We start from the raw sequence: 24,719 nt of genomic DNA on the forward strand, positions 1-24,719 counted from the left end.
CTCTTCCACAAAATATACTATTTTATTACAAGAATGCAAGGCTAAATAATATTATGAAAGCTAGAAAGATAGCTAAGCTGTCTATGCATTTGCCTGGCAAGCTTAAGGACATGGGTTCGATACCCAGTATGGCATGCTGTGCCAGCCCTGGAACCCCAGGTGTGTTGTGCTGGCCCTGAAACAAGGCATGGTGGTGCTCGCCTATAATCTCAGTCCTGGAGAGACTGAGACAGGAAGATCACTACGAGTCTGAGCTGTGTAGTGAGACCCTATACCAAATAAATAAATAAATTTTAAAACTAAGTAAATATGATTGTGCAGAACATTTATTTTATTTATTTTTGTTTTCTGAGATTTTGATCTGTTTTATTTTAAATGAAATCCATTTTCCCTCTACTACAGTTAGCTCCCAAGGGACAGAAAAGGGTTTCGTTATGAGATTAACTGGCTGTGATCTAGCTCCTCCTGATTCTTGAGGTGCAAGACACCGCCCCAGAGTCCCACTCTGCCAGCCGGTAGGGATCAAAGTTCTTCAAGGGTGACCTAGCCAAGGTCAAGAGGGCTCACCCAAGTGAGGGTGCCTGCTCTCAATGTGAGGCCTTGGACAACCCTGTAGGCTACGCCTTACAGAAGCTCCTCCACTTTACTGGCCTGTGAGCCCACAACCAGCACCTAAGCAAATGCCCAGCCCCCAAAGGCCTACTTGCCACCTACCCAGCTTCAGCCTTCAGTCCCTGCTTCCATTAACTTGTAAACCCCACAAGTGCAGCTGCCAGGCTTGGGTGGTTGTTGTGGTGATGAGGATGGGAGCAACAGTTAAATCATACCTCCTATCAGTACCAAAAAAGGGAAAGGAGAAATGACAGCCCCCTAGCCTATAAGGTGCAACTCCTTCCCAACTTCCAGCACCTCCCCTGGGCAGGCTCCCAAGGAAGAGCATTGTAAAGTAAAAGGGAAAACTGCTATTAACCCCTGCAGCTTTCTTATGAGAGGAAAGCTTCAAGGAATGTTATAAATACAAATGCAGAAGTTCCTGGGACTGGGGCCTTTTATTCTTCCAGGGCCAAACAATGCACTACTCATTTTTAAAGAAATAGGTATGGATAACAGGTTGTGGTGATGCACACCTGTAATTCCAGCACTTGGAAGGCTGAGAAGGATCATGAGCTGGAGACCTGCTAGGCTACATGGAGAACATTTATTGTACTGTGTTATTTTTCTAGTAGCAATGTAGTTGACTTTGCTTTGGATGCCATTGTATTGAAGGGCTGCAGTGCTGAAGTTTACAGTCTGGTCAGTTATCTGGAGATAACACTTATTCTCGTGATTTTTCTATGGGGCACAACTGAATGAAAAAAAAAGAACTGTTTACTTACCGAAACATACACAGCTGCAAAGGCAGCAAGGGTGGCATGCTGAGAAGGGAAGGACTTCCTGCCAAAAGGAATGCAGTCAGATTACGCCTTTTAGCTCACACACTGCTAGCAATCATTTCAAGAACACCGGGTGGTTAAAATATCCAACTTAGAGCCACAAGGCAATAAGCAATGAGTTTAATTTAGTTTTCTAGGGACACAAAACATGGTTTTAAATAAACCCCATTTCTACTCACCATTAATGTTAAGGAATAGTAGGATTCACTTTCCAATTTAAGTAAATATCAGCTTAAGAAGAGACCAGTTGATCATACTATGCAAATGATATATGAAAATAGAAATGGGGTTGGAAAACATAATTATTCTTCAGCATTAGGATTATGTTAATTTAAAGTAAAAGTTCATAAAAGCTTAGATCTTAAAACTATAAAACCTTCTGTATGCTCCTAAGTATGTAGTTTCATTTACCTAAAAATTTTAAAAGACAAAATTATATTTTCAAAGTAGTAGATCTGAAATTTTTTTATATTCTACAAATGAAAAGTGTATTAAAAGTATTTGTTAGCATATTCTACTTTAAAGGAATTATCTCAAGAATCATAGAACATTGTATTTAGTTAAATAATAACAAAAGAGCAGGGCCCATGGCTGGAACATATGGTAGTGGAAAAAACATGGAAAAAAGGCAGACAAAAAAAAAAAGTGATGTCTTACAAAGCACTTAGTTTGAAAAGCCATATTCACATGTATTAGTGCTCTTTTCTTCTAAGTATTTGGTCCTTATTACTTAACACAGTTAGTGTAGTAGGACTGAGAAGGAACGTAGGATGCAGATCTGAAATTATTGAACTGTGTATGAGAATTGAACATACTTAACCACAAAACATCAGGTTCTCATTCTTTGAGTGTACTCATCAACTTTCCTTTCACTATTCAAAAGATCTTTGTGAACTCATCAAATGACCAATTCAATGGCCCTATTTCCTCCTTAATCTAATTATTTTTAGCTCTGAAGATAATTTTCCTGTCATAGAATTTATTTTTCTTTTACAAGCTGAAAAAAATAATTGCATTCATGATTCAGTGTAGTTTCTTGAGTTGTACTGTTCCTCATTTTCTTAAACATAAGAGCTATTAAGGTCATCTGGGATTGCCCAAATAAATCATATGTCATTATATATTATCTCTTCTCAAACGTAACCAAAGAGAAAATTCATATGATTCTTTTTATAAAAATATAATGAACATACAACTATGGCAGATGTTTGCTAAGCCATAACAGGGAATGAATATCTTATAATAAGTTCATTGTGGTAACCTAAAACCCCAATGAGCACCTAACAAAACACAAGTGGAATTCAGTGTTATAAGGACTAGCAGCAAGACTATTAAGCTGAAATTTGGAGGTAGAGAGGATTTGAAATGAGCCAAAAGTGGATTTCTATTTATCATTGTCAAAAATATCCTTAAATTGAAAGTATAAAGAAAAAATTGTGATCATTATTACTAATAAAAGGCATGCAATGGTTTTCCAGTAAATTACTAAAGAATTAGAACCCTGCGATGGAATGCTGTTAAGTCTTAGTTTCTAACCTGCCGCTGTTGATAACTGTAAGGTCAGATCCTGAACAAATGTCCTCCACAATGTAGGAATTTTCTTTGCAAGACACATTTAAAGAGGTATAGTTTGGCTTGCACACAGTCAGAAAGTATGGAGCTTGGTATCCCGTGGACAGCTGTATGATGTCCGTGATTAGGGCTGTAGAACACAGTCCAAACACATGCACACCTGCAAGGAAAACGGAAAAGATTACTGAGTTGATGGCCAATGCTAATATTGTATCAGCATCACTCATATATATTACATATTCACACACCAACTTTAATATTTGTTTTGACTATTTCCTTTTCTAAACCAACTTTGAAAAGATAGTATTAAAAAGAATCCCAAATGTCTAAATAGACACTTCAGGGAAAAATAAGAGCAATAAGAATTTTGAAGTAGTAATTTAAGGCACCTTTATCACTTTTGTTAGAGACACTTCTGAATGTTATTTACCATTGGCCACTGGTCAGTCTCCTGGAGGATGTTAAGGTGATCAATTGTGTCATTTTAGAGGGACTGAATATAGGGAACAAAGCAAAATTAAAAATTATTCTAAATTGCTGAATATGTTGAGCTGCTGAGTACAGTTGACTTCCTGATGCTCTAGATCTCTAGCCCGTCTAACCTCAAGATTAGCTCATGTAGGATGTCTAATTAAAATACAGAAGAGGGTGGGCAGGGTCTGTCCACAACAATTTATTCCGAGTCTGCCTGAATATTTGGAATTTGGTGATGATGTTTTTATATCTTTTGTCCAAATTCTATCATTTTTTTGTTTGATTCCTGGGGCCAGTCTTAAAACACAAGTTACAAATCTTGAAGTTCTCTTGGGCACTCAAGCTCTGCCTACTTGAAGCTGTTTTCTTGGCTTCTGCTTTGTTTTTCTTTATTTCTTTATTTTTTATTTTTATTTTTATTTTTACTTTGTGGAACCAGGGGATTGAACTCAGGCCCTTGCACTTCCCAGGGAAGCGCTTACTCCACTGAGCCATCTCCCCCTGCCTCTCTCTCTCTCTTTTTTTTTTTTTTTTTTTTTTTTTTTTTTTGGCTTTTCTTTATTTTGTTAATTTTATTTTTATTTTTATTTTTTTTTGGCTTCTGCTTTGGGAGTCTACCTTTCTCCTCATGTACACAAGGATTTGATACTGGCCACATCTCTCAAGGTCAACTTAATTTCTTGAATTAATTCTGATTTGACCACATGGATTCTTATTTAAGAGATATTCATAAAACTTATGAGGAGAACCTGGCTTATTCTTCACTATACCCCTCCAGACTAAAACCACTGGGTTACATATTATCTTGCTTTGCATCTTTCTTTTCTCCTAATTATCACTTATTCACCACTCCTTCAATTCCTTCTCCACCTCCAGCTAGGATTTATGAAGGAGAAACTAGTTCTGCACTCTAAATCCTATAAATGTGCAAAATCATGGTGAAGAATTAAAATAAGGAAGTAAAATCATTATGCTACCTGTGGAAAATGAGAATCTCTAGGCAGTAGGATTATTGACACCATTACAGGGAGAGCAGTTTTTCCATGTTCGAAGGATTTTGTTATGGTAGGGCCAGTTCTCTCTGAAATCTGAAATCAGTTATGTGTCTTGGAATTTTCTTTCCTTGCCTCAAATCCTACTGAGGGTCCTACTGTTTTCTGTTTTCTTTACAATCTTGGTATGATGGGAAGTAAATGGTTAGAGGAACCAAATTTAGAGAATCATTGAGATCCAATATTTCCTTTCATAGAAGAGAAAGTTGCATTTAATTATCAACTAGACATTAAATGACACTCCTCATTCCTTTGAACTCATGTAGGTAAAAGTAACTATACTGATTTAATTGAGATAAATACGCAACCTTTATTTTGGCTCATTGTCTTATAGATTAACCACTCAACTCAGTTAAACAAACAAAAAAAGGTTTGTAGTTTAACATTCACTAAGATGTGCCGCGCTTATCAGAAGAGATGAATAAGCATTTAGAAACTGACTTAATTCAGCTGCTATTTAGCCAAGTCTACAGATTCTCTGTAAGTTTCATGAAAAATAGGGAGCAAAGTTGGAAACTAAAGTCAAGGAAAAAATAGGTCTGATGCAGTACTGAATGATGATATTTTCAATGCAGAAACTTCTGGATTAAAAAAACAAAACATAACCTTCAATAAATGGAATCACAGAAGTGCCTAATTTCTGAAGAGCTGTTTACTCATACTGGCCTACTGATATTTAACCTTCATTTAAAAAAACCTGGGTACACATTCAGCAAAATCCTTTTAACATAAATCAAGATTTAATTAGAGTGAAAACAAAAATACACTGAATTGCATGACATGTTAGCCCTCAAAGCAAGGACCATGACTGTAAATAATATGTTTCAGATACAAAGCCTAAATTTTGGTCTTTAACAGTTTCTTATAAAGTAAAACTCATCATGTACTGAAATTATACATCTAAATTATAGCTTTCGAGATTTAATATCTATAATTAAATATAACACTTTGTATTGGAAAAAACATTTCCTTTCTTTGTAATTCCCCACACCCACCAACAAATCTGACGGCTCTTCTAAGAAAAGAGTTGAAGTTACAGCCTCCAGCATTAATGTTAGGCTCCAGGCCAACTCCATTTCTTCTTTTGGACAGGCAACAGTAGAGAATTCCTTCCCCTACCATAATCTGCAAAGACAAGGAGCGATGCAGGCAAATGAGTGTTGGTATACTTTTTAGATGAACTATAAGGATCATATGTCATTTCTTAGCACATCACAAATTCAACAAAGCAAAGATATGTTCTCTTAAACTTTTTAGAGGTCTAAGCAATTTCTCCCGAGTTTTTGCGTTAGCAGTGGTAAGTAAGCAACTAGGATCTGACAAGATGATTTGGCTGCACCTTCAGTACTCTGATGCATTCTGACATTTCCATGTGGCCCTAGAAATCACCCTTTGCCAACAACACCCAGTGACACTTCCTTAAGTAATCACATGAAGACTAATTCTGCCCTGTTAGAAACTTTGTATTTTGCCTCTGAAATCATGAAAACAGGATATCTAAGGAGGAATAAAGTACCAGAATTAGGATCCAGAATATTTTACTAGCATATTAGGTCAAGCTGCTTTGTATTTTAAGAGAACAATGAATCTATGAAACATATGCGTGTGTGCAAGGAGGTACTACCTAGAGCATTGCTGTCCTATAATGATTTCTATAAAGACAGAAACTATTTTTTGTACTAATATTGTAGACACCATCCACATGTAGTGGGTGATTGAACACTTAAAATTTAGTTATTACAAATGAGTTGAATATTTAACTTTGCATTGTATACATACAAGAGAATCTAGGACAGTATTTCTGGCAGACAATTCATTTAGAAAGTGTGTTCATAAAGGACACAGAACCACACCACAGTATCAAGATTATCTGAAGTCAAACAACAATGTGCTTTACTGTAGGATTTAAGACATGAAATTTCAACTTTTTATTGGTATGTAATTGTAGTACATTATGGTTGCATTCCTTGTGAGCAGTTGGTATGTATACAAAATAGTTCTCAATTCTTTTTTTTTAAACCCTCCTTCTCCCTCCTCTTGGTCCTTTACATTCATATAATTGTACTACAGGATGATCACATTCTGCATAGGGATTTGGTGCATGTCCGCAGCACTTCACCATCTCCCCTCCTTTTTAAAGTAATGTCTTTGCCTTCCTCTCCCTCCCTCTCTCTCCATCTTTTGGTTCACTTTCCATGTGCCAAAGATCCATCTCACTATTTCCTCCTGTATGTTCTTTATCTTGGACTTTATTTATATATTGGGTTTCTTATGCAAGAGAAACCATGTGCTATTAAGCTTCTGTGTCTGACTGATTTCATGTAACATTATGTTCTCATTGAGCATCAGTTTTCTACAGTGACTCAAGGAAATGATGCCTGAGCAATACTGAGTTCTTAAAGGTGAATCATTCTTAAGAACTCAGTACTAGTCAGGCATCCCTTCCTTCAGGAATTTTTCCTTGAATCCTTTTACAATATCCTAAATTACCCGAAGTTGAATTAGGTGGCTCCAATAGACTTTATCCTTGCTTCTAGTACAGCTTTATTCAAGTGGGCTTTAACTGTTCATTTGATTGCTTCCCATTAGTCCAGGACACTCTGAGGAAGGAATACATATATTCCTTTATTTGTCACCATTTGACAGTTTTAGGTTGTTTGTGATCTTTACTATGGAGGTTAATTTTGCTAACTACTCTGCATATTTATATTCTTAGTTGTTCTGCACAATAACAGCTAGTTTTAAATTTGTAAATTGTATTTATGCTGATTTTTAAAATATTTCTGATTATTGTTCTATGAGATGGTTGTGAAATTAGGTGTTGATTTGTTTAAAATGTATGGAGATGAAGAAAGTAGGGTTTCATGAGACAATAGCAGTGTCTGATATAAGGGATACTGTAGAGATTAGTGGGACCAGGGAGATAGCTCCTTAGTTTAATCCCTGGTACTGCATAAAAAAAAAAAAAAAAAGAAGAAGTAACTTTAGGGCTGGCCTGATAGTTTAGTGAACCAAAACACCTGCTTAGGCAGAGTGTAGTGGCCGGGGTTCAATTCCTGGCATGCTGTGCTGGCCCTGCCTGCGGGGAGCACTGAGATGGAGATTAAGACTAGGTCTAGGCGTGGTAGTGTGCACCTATAATCCCAGCACTTGGGAGGCTGAGAATAGGAGAATCACTCTGAGTTTAATCTACATAGTGAGACCCTGTAGACTCTGTACTAAATACAGAAAGAAAAAAAAGAGATACTATGGATATTATAATCATTTTTAGAGCTAAATTATGGCTGTGGTTAGCTTTTCCAGGGGAAATTTCAAGTTCTCATCAGTGCCTTAAGGTCTATTTTATAAAGTGCTTAAGATGATAGTGTGAGCATTTAACTCAAGGATGCATGCCTATTTCCTTCTGTGTCAAATGTCCAAATTATTGTATTTAGTTCTACAGGTCATGTGGAACATATACCATTATAAAAACTTAATCTGTACAAAAATTTTAAAAAATAATTTTCCAAAAAGAACTCTGCCCAAAATCATGAATGTGAAAATCATGGAGTCAAAATCATGATAAACTCCTTTGATTCATCACTATAGAAAGTCAGGAGTTTATTTCAAATAATAGAACATGGAATTAATATATTTTTACATTTTGAGGAATATTCTACATCATCACTTTAGTCAAACATAAAAATGCTCTAGATTCTGTGGTCTGTGTAGATAAGATGTATGTCACTATCTTGGAGTAATACAACAGTGCCTCAATTCCTCCCTTGTAGAAAATTAACCACCCATTCCTTAAAAGCAGTGCTCTATAACTAAAAGATTGACTTCATCATCACTTCTTCAATAAAAATTTTATAAATAAGTTTGCTTTTCTCTTCTCAATTATAGGTGTAACAATTCACACATTGTCAATAAGTACCATATTCCATAAGAATTTACTGGTGCAATGTTATTAGGAAAATGCCTCTTAGCATACAACCCAATAGTTGTCTCAAATGACCTTGAGATTTCCAGAGTTTTGTTTTTAGTTGTTTTAATATGTTCAGACCGCTTATGTCAAGTGAGTATGGCAACGTTCTTTCACTTGATTATGTACTATGGGTAGAGGTTTCTTGTCAGCAATTAGATTACCCAACTGTCCCTCTTAAAAGGGGGCATATTACTATTTTTCTTCATACTTGCATTCACTTAACCTATATGTAATTTTCAAAGTCATTGGAAGAAATTTTTCAGTTTAACAATAACCCACAACTGTTGGACCAACTTGAAGAGATTTTTCAGTGTAAGAGGAGAGACTTCTTTTCTCCATTGTATGTTGTTGTGTCACAGTAAGAAACTAGATTTCGTACTTAATAATAAAATTGTTTCTTGCCATTGTTATTTGTTAACAGAACATCATTCATGACAGCTATCTTAACATAATATGCTGTTTTGTGCTGTACCCAAGTTTGAAAAGAAACAACACAAATTATTTTGTTTTTGTGTCAAATGTCATGGATGGGTTTCGGGAAGAGATTCTGTAATGACTCTGCTACCAGAGGGGTTGTTGAGGGGAAATATTTTGCTTATTACTATAAGGTCTTTCTCTTGGAATTGATCCATAAGATTGACTCAGAGCCAAAATGTCTTTTTTTGGGGACCGAAAATAAGGTTTTGTACATGCCAGGAAGAAGCTGTGCTGTTGAGCCGCAGCCCAATTCCCCTAGAATGCTTTTCTTGTAAACAAAATAAACCAATAAAAACATTACAGTGTTTTTATTATAGCATCTTTAGTGCTTGCATTTCCAACGAATGTCCTCTAGACACCCTAGCACACAGTAATGTCGTAGTCTCCTAACGATAAGGTTAGCCTCCAAGCAGTGTAATCAAATTCTGATGGAATTTTCATTTACAATTAGATATATTTATTCTTTTATTATTTGTTTGTTTGTTTTTGCAGTACCAGGGATTGAACTCAGGACCCTGCGCTTGCCAGGCAGGTGCTTATTCTACTGAGCTATCTCCCCAGCCCTTATTTATTCTAAAAAAAAATTGAAGTTGTATTTCAGGGATAAAAAGGTACAGATTTTTTTCTGTTCACATACATTTCTTGAACATTTATGATGGGCCTTGAAAATCAATATTAAAGTAAATGAAAATTTACTGTTAAGGAAGATATTTTCTAGCTCAAAGTAATTTTATAAAAATAATATGCATTTCACAGATGGTAAAAAATTTTTACAGTCCATGTAGTACAACACAAACACAAGTTAATTTTAAATACATCTCAAAATACTTTTTAAAAATCTGAGAAGCAAATAGTAAATGACGTATATTTAAATCCTTGTGTAAAACATTGTTTGAGGTCTTTTGTTTTGTTTTGTCTTCTTCCCAAGTGAATGAGTGAAAATGGGCCCCTTTGCCCTCACACTTTTACAAGCTGTCTGCTCTTGCCTGCTTTTTTCTGTGGGCCCCATTTCTGGGACAAGTTATGCTGCCCTAAAAATGAGAAAGAAAATGTCACCGCTGAGAATCAGAGGCTAGAATCTGCTATTTTCACTTTCAGGAAGAGAGAGAAAAAATTAGAAAGGTAGTGCATGTACTCAGATTAGAATGAGAATTATGGTCCTAGAACAAGATGACTTATGAACAGCATAGGATTAATGGTAAGAAAAGGTACAATTCGTGAGGTCTTAGAAGTAGAGAGATACATAAAATCAGAATGGGATCTACAAATGTAAATACATTTTCAATGAAAAATGGGGCAAAAGAGTGTTTAATGTCAGCCATTTCAAAATTTGTTTCACCAGCTGGTTGTCTACTCAAAATCTACAAAATCAGTGTGTCGGGCCGGGGAGATGGCTCAGTGGAATAAGCGCTTCCCTGGCAAGCACAAGGGTCTGAGTTCAATCCCCGGTTCCACAAAAAAAAAAAAAAAAGTGTGTCAGAAAATAGTCACCAATACCTTGCAGTATCTCAGAGTTTCCAAGTGACATGTGAGAAGTTAGGTGCCCCAGGCTGCAACTAGGACCCTAATTTGTGTCTCCTACCACTAAGAGGGCACCAGTAGTTATTGAGGTCCCATGGAGTTGTCTTGTGGAATGAGGATTTCCAGGCAACTCAGTGGAAAGGAGTAGGGTGGATTTTCCATTCATTTTTAAAAGTTCAATAAAGAAAACATCCCTGCTGGGCATGGTGGCATAGATGTGTGATTTGCGAGCCTGAGACAGAAGATTGCAAATTCAAACCCCATCTGAGCGACTCAGAAAGACCCTGTCTCAAAATAAAAAGGCCAAGGATGTAACTCAGTGTGCAGGCTTGAGTTTATGCCAAGGACAGAAATGAACAAACTATTCCAAAATTGAACTTTTTGAGTGCTTAAAACTACAGTTGTCAACTGGGCATGATTAAGTCAGGAGGATCCCAAGTTCAAGCCTTGCCTGGGCAATTTAATGACTTAGACACTCTTTCAAAATTAAAAATGAAAGCATAAAGGCTAGGAATGTAGCTCAAAGTGAGGGTTCTAGGCTCAATTCCCAGTGCCACAAAAATTATAATGAAAGAAAGAGAAACAACGAGATAGTAAGAGAGAGAGAGAGAGAGAGAGAGAGAGAGAGAGAGAGAGAGAGAGAGAGAGAGAGAAACTCTAACAAGCATATTGAAAATCTGGTGTTGGAAGGTAGGGAATCAGGAGATGCAAGAACGCAGTCACGAGGATAAGGCTATTGGCCCTACACTGAGATAAACAATCCCAACTAGTTTCCTCCCCATAGACTTGCTCTAAGCGGGGGGATGGTTCAGTAGAATAAGAACTTCCTTGGCAAGCACAAGAGCCTGAGTTCAATCCCCTGTTCTGCCAAAAAAAACCCACTAGCTTTAAGTCTTTCAGTGAAAGACTTCTGGACACTGAAACAGCAAATTATTGATGTAATTAAATATCAACAGTCTTTTCAACAGAAGCATGAACATTTGTAGAGTATTTTATTTCAAATATATCACTTATAATAACTTTGGGTACTATACTCCAATTAAGAAATGCTTTCAGGTGTGATAGATTTAAAGGAAATATTATTTTTGGTGTACCTCAGTAACTGAGATGCATTTTGTGTTACAAGAAGTATTTTTTTTTAAGAAAAATGACTTGAAGATGGTGTTATTTTGAGCAATATCACCCTCAAAATTACATTTCTGAGAGTCTCAACTACTTCCAAATACAGCATTCATTAACAGTTTTAATCAACTCAGAGTCACTGGAGCTTGAGTAACTTATTACTGTGATTTCCAAAGTGATTTGAGGCCTTTAGTTAAGTCTGATGATGAAGTTAGGTGGGAAATTAAATTCTAGTGCAATCATCTGAGATTATTTTATATAATTTATCTGCAATGTGAATATCGTTATTATTTTTTTGCTATCATCAGGTTCATTTATTTACCTTATAAGTCCTTATAAAGTTAATATACATGTAGATTAACAGGCTGAAAACATACAAAACGCATAAAACAATTATAGCAAATCAAGGCATGCTTTTAGATACATTGTTCATGCTGGGTTATAATAACTTCTTTCTCTCATTTTTCCTATTGTCATTTATTTTGCACTTTATATACTGAGTTTCTCATGTAAAGAAAATCATTCAATGTTTAAACTTGTGTGTCTGATTTGCTTCAGTTAATTTTACAGTTTCAAGGTGCATTCATTTTCCTACAAATGGTCTAAGTGCATTTTTCTGAATGGCATAAAAACATTTCCTATCTGCCCATCTGTTGATAGACATATAGGCTGCTCCCAAGATTTAGTCATTATGAACGGTGCTGCTATGAACATGGACATGGACACGTCCCTGTAGTATGATGTCTTTAATTCTTTTGTGAAGATACTGAGACAGGGAATAACTAGGTCAAATGGAATTTCTATTTTTAGTGGTTTGAGGAATCTATACTGGTTTCCACAACGGTGGTTCCAGTTTACACTCCCACCATCAATGAAGAAGTGCTCATACTGATATAGGGACGTGAAATTCCCAACCTGGCCTGGATGAGTTTGTGTTCTCCAAAACCGAAGAATGCAGTTTAGGAACAAATGGAGGTTGAGGGTAAAACTTTATTGGAAAGGAAAGCTTTTGTTGGAGAGGGACAGAAGGAGGACCTGAGCAGGTTGCCCAGGAAGCTGTCTCTTCCACGGACTTTTATAGTGTAAAACCATGCGGGACTGAGGTAGAGACAAAGGGGTCTCGCTTAGGCAGATACAGGGTGGGACAAAACTATGGTCACCCAATGGTATTACGAGCACCATTGCCCAGGTAAAATTTATTAGGCCTAGGACCAAATGTGGTAGCAAGTCACGTAGCAAGTGGGCATGAATGTAAAAAAGGACCTTATCTGGTGACCTTCAGACAATATTTTTTCCTAAGGAATGATCAGTCCTGGATGCCTGTCTTTAGGTTCAATATACAGCAAGGGCCTTCATCCTTCCCACAGTTTTGAGGTGCCTGGCTGCTGTTATTTCCTTCAAGGGCCTGAACTTGTCTGACTGCTTACAATATTTCTGTCTAACTCAAGCTGCCTACAACACTACCACCAGCCTCTCCGGGCTTTGTTATTGCTTGATTTCTTGAGGAAAGCTAGGCTTTCCCAAGTGAGATGAAACCTTAGTGTTGTTTTAATTTGCATTTCTCTAGTGGCCAGTGGTTGAACATTTCTTCATGCATTCATTGGCCATTTGTTTTAATTTTTTTTAGCACAGAGAATTTTATACAAATTCATAGAATATAAAGATTATATAGTTTAGAAAGTCTATGCAGAGCTTTTTCTAAAGTTGCTATATTGAAATTTAATAAGCTGATCCATTAGTGTATCTTGTAAAAATTTGCATTGAAGTTCAGCTTTTAATTTAGTGAGCTCTTGCTCTGACATTCATGAGCATGAACATATTGAAGTGAGAAATAAGTATGATTTATTCCTACAAGTAGAAATAAACATTATTTCCCCATGTAATGTGTTTCTTAGCTCTTCCCTAGCAGTCTGGGGCCAGAAGAGATGGTGAAAGCCTTGACTAATCTTATTTAGTAGTGAATTTATCTAAAAGTATGTTTTCATCTTGTGCATTAATGCATAAAAATTTATATTTTAAATTCAGTTCCAGTAGGTTAGGGTAATTCTTTGTTTTTCCTGGCATTATAATTGGAAGTCTGGGCCTTTGCAAAGAACTGTATCCTCAGCTTTTTATAAAACATTTTATTTTAAGACAGGATCTCAATAAGTAGCTAAGTGGCCCTGCCTGGACTTGAACTTGTGACCTTCCTATCTCAGCCTTTCCATTTTCTGGCATTAAAAATGTGTGCCACCATACCCATGTTGATTAGGGAATTTGTTGATGTACACATTTTGTAATGTAAATACCTATTCAGAATCAAAAGCGTCTTATTCTGTTTGTGTGCATCAATTTTGACCTCTTATAATTGTTGGAGTTCAGTGCTCATAACCAATACAAACTGCTAATCTACCAAAACATGAAACTCCAGATGATACTAAAACACATTTTTTTTTGAAAAAAAAAATCTGTTGGTATATAATTACTTGCCTTCCAGACCTCAGATAGCAAATAAATACATGAAAAGTACATTAATTAGCAGTGTATCAGACATCTCAAATTAGCCAGTCAAGAACTGTAGTCATAAAGCTTCTTTTCATCATTATTTACTAAAGTTATCATTACAGGTCAATCAGTTTTGAAATCATGTAGTGTTTTTTAAACATTTAATACCAATTATTTTAAGCTACTAATTACAAAATGCTGTCAAAATATTTCAGGACAGAGGGCCAGGGAGATAGCTCAGTAGAATAAGTGCTTGCCTGGCATGCATAGGGTCCTGAGTTCAATCCCTGGTACCTCAAAAAAAATTATATGGGCAGGTCCACATGGGCCTTCCATAGTGTGCCATGCGAGAGCAAAGTGCGCCTTGAACCATTGCCGGGCCTCTGCTTTGGGCTGAGAGCACTGAAGGGGGCGAGACAGTGTGCACAGCAGGGGCTGTAGCCCCAGCCCTCCCCACTGGCTCCAGGTGGCTTTGGCTACACTGCGCCTTCAGGGCCCACTAGGATTGCACAGTGACAGCCTGTTTCAAAAAAGGGGGTGGGGCGTAGAAGCCGGAAGTGCTGGTGCACACCTATAACCCCAGCCCCACGGAGGCTGAGGCAGTGCATCCTGCAGTGGTGATCCGACAGCAGAAGTTGTACCGGAGGAAAGATGGGGTGTTTCTGTATTTTGAAGACAATGCAGGGGTCATAGTGAACAACAAAGGCGAAATGAAGGGTTCTGCCATCACAGGGCCAGTGACAAAGGAATGTGCAGACCTGTGGCTGAGGATTGCATCTAAGCCCGATCTCCTTGGTCTAAGACTTAGAATTTACATTTGTTTCTTAACCTATTGATTATACAGATGGGATTATTTTAAGTTTGGGGAGCACTTACAGATGCAATTTTGGGGGTAGTTCTTACCGTAATTGCGGGTCCAGCAAAAGCAAGGCTGAGCAGCATGAGGAATGGGATTGCCTCCTGGGTGGGCTCAATGTACGGCATGCTAAGGCTCCGGTCATAGCAGCTAAATCCGGAGTGTACCGGTTTGAAGACATCAGTGAGTTCAAGGAAATAGAGGCTAACCACTGAAGATGCCAATATAGGTAGCTGAGAATGAAAGATATGGCATATCAATTTACTCTCATAAATAGGACATACATTGCATCAGTACATCTTGAAGTAGGAAAGAAGTGGATTTCTCCCCTTGTCGGTGACTCTTCTCTGGTCCAGAGTTAAAGCCATATAGAAGTCTGATGGTTTGTGCTTTCAGAATGCAAACATCTACCCTGGTTACCAGCCTGCTGTGAGCCGGTGGCATAACACACCTTTCACTGGTGCTTCCCTTCCTTTCTCTGTCTCCCACCCCACCTATCCATTTTCCCCAGTGTCCCAAATATGCCAGTTCACAGCACTCATCATTTTACCATTTTTATGGTTTCCTTCTATTTAATTAAAATCTAGATGTTATACCAGAGAATGGAAATTTCTACATGATTTGACTCTTGCTTGAGTTTCTTACTCTTCTTTTGATACAACTTCCCAACTCCTCAACTCCTGCTCACTACCAACTGATCTTCTGTCGTGTCATATGAGAGTCTGAGTCACTTCTGCCAAGGTCCTCTGCACATGGCATTCTTTCTTCCTCTCAGGTTCTTTCTCTGGCTCTTTATACAATTTGTTTCTTTTCATCATTTAATGATGTTGTCCTTCACATCTACCTAAGACACTTTGCATGCATCCTTGATCTTATCATTTTGTTTGATTTTCTTCATGAAACTTCTCATGAATTGAAATAAGCTTGCCAATTTAATATTTCACTTGGCTTTCATCTTCCCTAATCATTCATTAAAATAAAATCTACATGAAGAAAAAGATCTGCCAGTAATATTTCTTGCTGAATCTAAAGTGCATAGAATTGTGGCTAGCAAAAAATAGGTATGCATTATAACACTTAATAATTTAATGAAAGAAGAAGTTGCTGTAATGATTAATTAAATAGATGTACAAAACTTAGTTTACAGCTATACTAGAGTTACCAGATTAAGCAAATAAAAATAAATACAAGTCACCCAGTGAAATAAAGATTCCAGACAGCAACAAATAATGTTTAGGGTAAGTGTATCTCAAGAAATATTTGGGAAATATTTATGGTAATGGTTACTGAATGTTTATCCAAGATTCTAATTTCACTGGCCATATATTTGTATGGTCATCTAAATTTGATACAGTGAACTTCATAGACTTGTGTAGCTGTATGTATGGAGCACTATGTGGCTGCTATCTATAACATAGGGGATATGACAGACTTGGTTGTCAAAGAGTACAGCTTAGCGAGAGACCTGCTGTCAGCTAAAGGGAAAACACTGTGAATCTTTTGCATAATGTCAGGTCTCTCAGAACCTAAAAGCACAGACTCATATAGCACTGAAAGAATGCTGAGATTCCATCTCACTCCAGAAATAACGGCTGTCATCAAAAAAATCAACCGATAACAAATGCTGGAGGGGCCATGGGGAAAGGAAACCCTTTTCTGCTGTTGGATGGAATGCAGAATGGTGCAACCACTGTGGAAATCAAATGGGGATTCTTCAAAAAAAAATTAGGAAGGGAGGTCCCATTTGACCCAGCTATTCCCCTTCTTGGTATCTTCCCAGAATTAAAAAATCATACTACAGCGATATATGCGCACCCATGTTTATAGCAGTACAGTTTATATTAGCTACATCTTGAAAACAACCCAAATACCAATCAACTGAAAGATGGATAAAAAAAGATGTGTTTTTTGTACATTTGAGTACTACTTAGCCTTAAAGAAGGATAAATTTGAGACAGTTATATCGAAATGGGTGCACCATGAGACTATATTGTTAAGTGAAATAAATCAGACCCATGAGTAAACATCACATTGTCCCTGTGGTGTAAGTGTAAATACGACTAAAGTGTGTAAAAGGGATTGTGAAGTTCAAAAGAAATGGGAACTAGGAAGGGGAAAGAGGGAATTTCTGAAAGAAAGGAGGAGGAAAAATAAGATAAAAGATAAAGAGAATGAAAACAGAACCTTTCTAAATAAGGAGGGGAGAGCTGGCCAGATAGCTCAGCAGATTAAAGTGCTTGCTTAGGCAGAGTGCAGTGGCCTGGGGTCTATTCCTGACTTGTGGCACCAGTCCTGCCCATGGGGTGCACTAAGTTGTGATTGAGACTGGGAGCGGTGGTGCGCGCTTGCAATCCCAGCACTTGAGAGGCTGAAAACGGGAGGGTCAGTGTCCAATCTATGTAGTGAGACCCTGTAGGCCCTGTAGACCCCATACTAAATACATTTTTTTTAAAAAATTAAATAAGGAGGGGAAAAGGGGTTAAACATAGAGGAGGAGATTAGAGGAAAAAAAAGAATCAAGATATATCATGTACAGGTACATGCTCCTTTTGATGAATATGATCAATATGTACATCTAAATTATATTAATAAACAAGGTAAAAAACAAATGAAAGCTTTATTTAAAGCTTTATTTGTGGAAGATACAATATTTATTTAATGAAACAGGATAGATTTTTTGATAAAGACATTATTGGCCACCTATTATTTCTAGTTGTTTGATTAAAAAAATTAATTAATAAGACCGCATTACATAGTCTATCCTGGGATTTTATTTATTTATTTATTTGTACCAGTGATCAAACTCAGGACCTTGCACTTGCTAGGAAAACACTTATTCCATCTAACTATCTCTCCAGCCCAAAGTCTGAAGAGATCTTTTTTAAACGAGTTGATAATTTGCTTTATTGGAAAAATTAGTAATGTATGATTAATCTGGCATTATTGCTCAGCTTTTCAGATGTTTTCTAGAGAACAAAAAATATATCAAATCCTTTACATTTTCCCCATGCATGATTCTTTCTTTCTTCTTTCTTTCTTTCTTTCTTTCTTTCTTTCTTTCTTTCTTTCTTTCTTTCTTTCTTTCTTTTCTTTCTTTTGAAGGAACCAGGGACTGAACTCAGACCCTCGTGCTTGCTAGGGAAGTGCTTATTCCCCTGAGCCACCTCCCTGGCCCCTGCATGATTCTTTGATCATGAAAAATGTCTGATTAGTTCTCCTCTCTTCTTTTCTATAATGCCAGAATAGTAGCTTTCAATCTTGATATATTTCATGGTGCTTGTACATGATTGAAATTTCCACTTAAACCCACATTATTTTAGCAAATGCATCAATTAATACTTACTATCAGAAAATATTGTTCAAACCTTTTAGTTGATTTGATTCATTAATTTTAACTCACTTATTTTAACATTTTCTAGTGGGATAGAAGTTAGGTGCTATAATTAACTTCATTTTGTTAGTGATAAGCAGTCACCAATAGTAAATGACAGCCGTGGATTTTAAAGCCTTGAATTTTAGTTTCAAAGTCTAATGTCCTAACCACTGTGAATGACAGTTATAGATAATAACTAAATAGCATCAATTACTAGGGAGAGTGTTAAGTCAAACCTTTATTTAAAATTTTCTATTTGTAAATTCTTAAAAACATGTATCACATAGGATACAGAGACATTATCTTAAATATATGGTTTCTAGAAATACAGAAGAGTTTCTTTTATTAATTTGAGTGCTAAATATTTCACTTGCAAGCCACATTAAATAACTCATTATCTTTCCTGTTTCCTGGATGCCTTCTAAGGTTTTGTACACATATTTTGTAAGTGGGGTCTCTAACCTGAGACCTTCAAGGTCCATACAAATGACAACCAATCAACTCACTTTTAAAAGTTCATGTCCCTTAAAGGTGAATACGTTCTCTTCTGCAGAAAGATGAACAAAATTTTCTCAACATTAGAAATATGAAAATAAATTAAATCTTCCTTAGTAAAGGCCATTAGATCTTATGGGTGACTGCTTCATAATCTATTCAAGTGTACTAAGGGAGATAGCCCAAGGATGAAAGGGCTGCTGGGTGCGCATGTGGGTGAGTGGGAGGGTGCAGAGGAATGGCTCATGTACCTATTCTCTCAGCAGTACCTATTGAGAACCTACAAATACTAGGCCTTGTTAAATATCCTGGAAGCATGATTGTGTGAAAAAACAAAGTCCTTATTTTATAGATTCCATTGTAGTTGAGGAAGGCAGATAACAATAACTTAAAAAATAATACCACAAAAACACATTTTCTAAAGAACATGGCTGTATTAATGCTGTGGTAGATTCTTATTTCTGATCAAAGAAGACCTCTCTTACTCGGGGTCACTGAAACAGAGACTTGAATTGCCAAGAAAAAGGTACTGTGCAGAAATCAGACAAAAAGCATAACCAAATGAAAGAAGTGACATAAGATAGAGTCAGATAAATGGATTTAGGATTAGGCTTTTCACAGAAGATGAGAAACACTTTGGAGGTTAAAAAAGAGATGTTACATTAATTAAAATATTTTCACAGAGATCATTCCAGCTGTTAAATTGAGGATGACCTGTAGTGGGTCTAAAGCAAAGCAGGGTGAAAACTTAGAAGGCTCTTCAAAACTCAAGAAATGTTTATTGATTGCCTCGTGATAGGCACTTCTGTAAATGTAAAGCATAGAACAACAAACCAAATAGAAATTTTTTTTACTCATGGGTATTACAGTATGGTGTCTATTTGGCAGATCCAGAATTCCAGCAAAGAGTGGTGATAAATTTTTGTAGGCCATAGGGCTAGAGCTGTAGGGAAATCTGCATACTCTCAGTATAGATTTAGACATAGAAATGACAGGATTTCACCTGTTGATCATTAGGAAGAGAAAACAACAAAGGTTTAAGGGTTTGGAATTTGAGCAATTTTGTCAGCAGTGTCATTTTCTGCAATGGGGAAGACTGAGAAATCTTTGGGCAAGAGAAATCTAAAGCTCTGCTTTGGAAATATTGAAGCTGAGATGCCTTTAGTTATTTAAACACAACTTTCCAAAAGAAAGCAAAATACCATTGTTGAAACAAGGGGGAGCTTTATGGTTGGTGGTACAAAGCTCATGTCATTGGTGCCAGATGATGTAATTAGCAGTATTCTTTCTTTAGAAAAACAACACATGTGCAAGAAATTTCAAAGTTAATGTGATATTTTGATATAAGTAATATCACAGAAGTCAAAGAATGGAGTTCAAATGGATTTTTTAATATTAATATTAAATTGAAAACAGAACTGGAATATATATCATATAACATATTACATTTAAAATAATAATACAATGTATGGAAATGAAATTCAAACTAGAAAAAGTATTAACAGATCAGAACAATTTTACTAAAAACTGTGACCAATAAGGCTATCACTGGTCAATATATATGATAAGGGAATTTTCTATTTTCTGCAGTACGATCTTCAATGACATCCTATAGTTTCTACAGTTCCTTTCAAATATTAATGATGAGTAGTGAAACTACAGCAGAAGGCTTTATAGGCTATAAAGCTCCTTTTGACTTAATTGTGATATATTCAGGATAGTCATATCAAGTCTCAAAAATACAGATAATATAAATATATTAACAGTTTTAGTGTTATTAAAGGAAAATGGGGGGCCGGGGATATAGCTCGATAGAATAAGCGCTTGCCTGGCAAGTGCAAGGGCCTGAGTTCAATCCCTGGTTCCTAAAAAAATAATAATAATTAAAAAAAATTTAAAAATAAAGGAAAACAGGTCAGAATGAATTTGTAACATTATTAAAGGTCTAAACACTGCTTTTCCTACATATATTAACATCTATAGATACAAATTAAATGAGGGCCCTGTGACTGCAGGAAATCCACGCTGGCCTCCAAACCAGGAAAAGCCCTTTTCTCCCTTTTTGTTCTGCTGGCTTTTGGAATTTAAGCAGGTCACTCATCCTTTCTGGGCCTCAACTATCAAGGAGATGAAGGCTTTCTTACACAGACACCTAATTCTAAAGTTCTCCACATACGTCACGACTTAACAGATATTCCTGTCAGTCCTTTTCACACTGTCAGTCACACCAAACCAAAGCATTAGGTTTTTCTATCTCTCTTTCCCCCCCACAATTTGTTTCATCCTCCATAATGCTTACAGGCTAATTTTCCTAGAATTTTTTTCCTAGAATTCACATTTAAACATGCACTTAATAAAGTCCTGCTTTAATAGCATGGCCTCAGGTGGCTTTTCTTATTTAATTTTATTGTATATCTATAGTCCACTCTTCTAACCCAAAGTCACAGCCCATGTTCTTATTATACTTATGTATCAAAAAGACAACTTCCTGGCAAGCTCAAGGTCCGGAGTTTGATCCCAAGTAGCAGGATAGGGGGGAAGACAAGCTCTAATCTCTGCTGTATGTTGCATTTTCATTAAGCTATTTACTTTTTCCTGTTTCTTATTTTTTTTCTACTTGATATGTTTTCTTCTCTTCACTTAGAATTGAAGACTCTGCCTCTTGCGTATCATGTATAACTATTGTAGCCATTTGTATATTAGAGGACTTTGTCCTAAAATCAGATATTTAAAAATCACTCACACAGTGCCTTGATTGTTTGAGGCATGCATTAAATATTTACTGAACCTACTGGAAAGAAATCAGGCAATTACTAGTAAAGAAACTTAAAGCATAAACAGTTTCTTATTAACATGTGACATACGTGAAAGACTTAGGTGCTCTGTGCTTTGCTAAGTTTAGTCAACTGCCACATCAATGTCTACCCTATAAAATCTATGTGTCTCTTAATATCTCCAACTTCCAGATGTAAAACCTGAGGCAGAAGGAAGTTACACAGTTTTCACAAAAGTGACAAGCCATAAAGCGATAGCACCAAATCCTGGAACTACGCTGGAAACTGCTTTTTCACTTATTTGTTTATTTACTTATTGATTCATTTAATACAGGGTCCTGTTATGCAGTTCAGACTCGCAGTGATCCTCCTGTCTCAGCGTCCCAGGGCTGGAATTATTTAAGACCACCACACCCAGTTTCTGGGCAACACAGCACGTCCAGGTTTCCAGGGCCAGCACCGCACGGGAAACTGGGGATCAAACTCTGGTTCTTGCACTTGCCAGGCAGTCGCTTAGACCACTGAATTATCTCCCCAGCCCTGGAAACTGCTTTCTAATGAGTATCTAATTTGTGTTTCCTTTACTGCTATGATGGTTGAGATTCCCACAAAGAAAAGAGGGTGTTATAGGGAATGTGCGCGTTTTTAAAAAGACCAGTGTGTTGTCTTCAACTCTTAATACTCTTAAACAATTTTTCTACTCAATTTTTCTTTATTACTCCAACATGGAAATCCCTTCTTTTGTTCAAGTCAGGGGATCTTGCCTTTCTAGAGTTCAATTCCTTTCAATTTAAAAGTAGCATTTATAATTTATTCATGCCTAAAAGGAAAAACACACTTTCTGAGTTATTTTTAGATGTTTAGCCTAATTATCTAATTTAACTCTCACAACTTCCATGAGATAAATTTTAAGATAAATTTCAACATAAAGACCTTGCCCCAGATTAGGTAAGCAGCATGTCTGATTTTTAAGAAGCAAAACCAATAGCTGAAACCTGGTCTGCTGAGTTCCTGGAAGCATGTACCCCATTACATCCTGCTGCTGGTCTGTCATATGTCGCCATCTGGTACCACTCTAGTGCTTTTCAGGAAAAGCTAGCCCCAGGCTTCAGCGTGAATGCACATTGGAAGGACAGGAGGAGGAGATGGCCACATGTGAGAGGTCCAAGTGGCACTAGGCATGAAGGGGTGGCAGACACTTTCAAATCACACTGATACTGTATTCCAAGTTCTTACTTGTTTTTCCTTTTTGCAGTTCTCCAAGGTCATTCTTTTATATTTTCACTTTTTGAGTAATATCTTAAAAGTTTTAAGTTATATTTTGGTCATTTCCTGCTTTTATCTTCATTATTCTCTTCCCTAGGGAATGATATAGAATATAAAATACCACCAATTGGGCACACTTGGGGTCCGAAGTTTTCCTTGTCTCCAAGGTTTCTTTTGGACCACTGCCCCTGGTGCTCAGTAGGACCCACGCATGCTTTGATCCTAGCAACGCTCATGTGAGTAGCAAGTGTTTCAATAAGAAGGTTTTTTTTTTTTTTTTAATTTTTATTTTAAGGAAAAGTCTACAGGGTGTTCAGGCTCTCACCACTAGATTGGACTCATGGTGATCCACCTGTTTACAGCCTCTCAAGAGCTGGGATTATAGGCATGTGCCACCATGCCCAGTCTCAATCGCTGTCTCAGCGTGCCCTTGGGGCAGGCCCAGGCACTATAGGCCTTGGGATTGAACCCCTCCCTGGCTTCTGCGTCTGCTTGCAGGCCCTTTAATCCCCTGAGCTATTTGGCCGGCCCTTCAGAACAGAGAAAGTATTCTTGTCGTTATTCTTAACACACTGGGTGCCCTCATGGTAGCTGGAATTATCAAATATTTCTATAATTTGAAGAATCATACCAAATATTTAGTTTTTATAGTGCAGTTAAGAAGATTTCCCAATTAAAAGATCCTAATTTACTTCTACCACAAGAAGATGCTTTCTGCTTTGAATTTATAGAATTCTATTGATTTTGTAGTGTTATAGAACACTAGAAACTCAAATGAAGTATTCCGATAGGAAGAGCAATTAAAAGAGAGTGGCTGCTAGGCCTAATACATGTGTTAGGTCTAATGGGAAAAACTTGTTCCTCTGTATCTTTATGCTTGAGTATGAGCTATGCCTTTGTACCTCTAAAAAGACTAGTTACAATCACTTAATGATTTAACAGTAAAGTCTAAAATAATAAGTGGTTGTTTTATTATCTGACTATTGATCTAGCATTAGGCTTAATGTAGTAAGTTTTGCAATCGTAAGTTTTATCCCTAGGTATTGAAGATTTTTTTCTTCTTACATAATTAGACACTCAAGTATAGGGAAGCATTTTGTTCTTTAACCCAAATTAGAGACTAAGACTGGAGGCTGGCAAAGTGTCAAAAATAATTGCTTTTGAATTTTTTATTTCAGCTATAATTTCTCTTCCTTAATAACGTAATGCTGACTTTTAAGAATATGGTACTAATAGTAATTTAATGCTACTAAAATCTGCCAGGTACTATTTAAAAGACTTTATGTTTCTCATTTCACGCACCCTTCACAACACCTGGTTGGTGAATGTGCTGTTATTATTGTTGTCTTACAGATAGGGGAAGAGAGACACAGAGAAATGACACAAAGCATGAAAGCTTACATAGCTGAATGGCAAACTCAAGGAATCTGGCTCCTGATTCCATGTTGTAATTACTGTACAGACAGCCTCTTGCTAGAACTTTGGCCACTGATATGTGCCTTCCCAATAACTTGGAAAAGAACCAAATAGGGAGATCATTTTTCTTTGCATGCTGAGAATGCTATCTCACACTTTCCCAAGTGGTATTATGGATATGATTTTGGTATTTTCTAAAATGAATATATTTTCAGCTTGAATATTAATTAATTAATTAATTAACTTATTTTTGTGGTACTGGGGATTGAACTCAGGACCTTGTGCTTGCCAGGCAAACACTTATTCTACTGACCTATTTACCCAGGCCCCTATTATTTTGTTATTGGTAGTTTATCTTATTTATATAATGCATATAGAAGTTTACCTGAACAGCCTTATAAAGAGAATATGTGGTATATTTGTGGTTCAACACATTT

General features: G+C 36.7%; 1 protein-coding gene across 2 annotated transcripts in view; it reads right to left on the reverse strand.

The window, feature by feature from the left end:
• The window catches only part of Plppr4 (phospholipid phosphatase related 4), a 60,416-nt gene that overhangs the window by 23,967 nt on the left and 11,730 nt on the right, over positions 1 to 24,719 (reverse strand). For both annotated transcript variants that reach the window (XM_004635685.2, XM_004635684.3), the window contains exons 2-5: positions 15,006 to 15,191; positions 5,527 to 5,656; positions 2,970 to 3,165; positions 1,377 to 1,434 (exon numbers count right to left, since the gene is read on the reverse strand). In XM_004635685.2, the coding sequence (XP_004635742.1) occupies positions 1,377 to 1,434; positions 2,970 to 3,165; positions 5,527 to 5,656; positions 15,006 to 15,191 (570 nt within the window). The remainder of the gene's footprint in view (positions 1 to 1,376; positions 1,435 to 2,969; positions 3,166 to 5,526; positions 5,657 to 15,005; positions 15,192 to 24,719) is intronic.

Source organism: Octodon degus, unplaced genomic scaffold, assembly GCF_000260255.1.
Source record: "Octodon degus isolate 3935 unplaced genomic scaffold, OctDeg1.0 scaffold00074, whole genome shotgun sequence".
Classification (NCBI taxonomy): Eukaryota; Metazoa; Chordata; class Mammalia; order Rodentia; family Octodontidae; genus Octodon; species Octodon degus.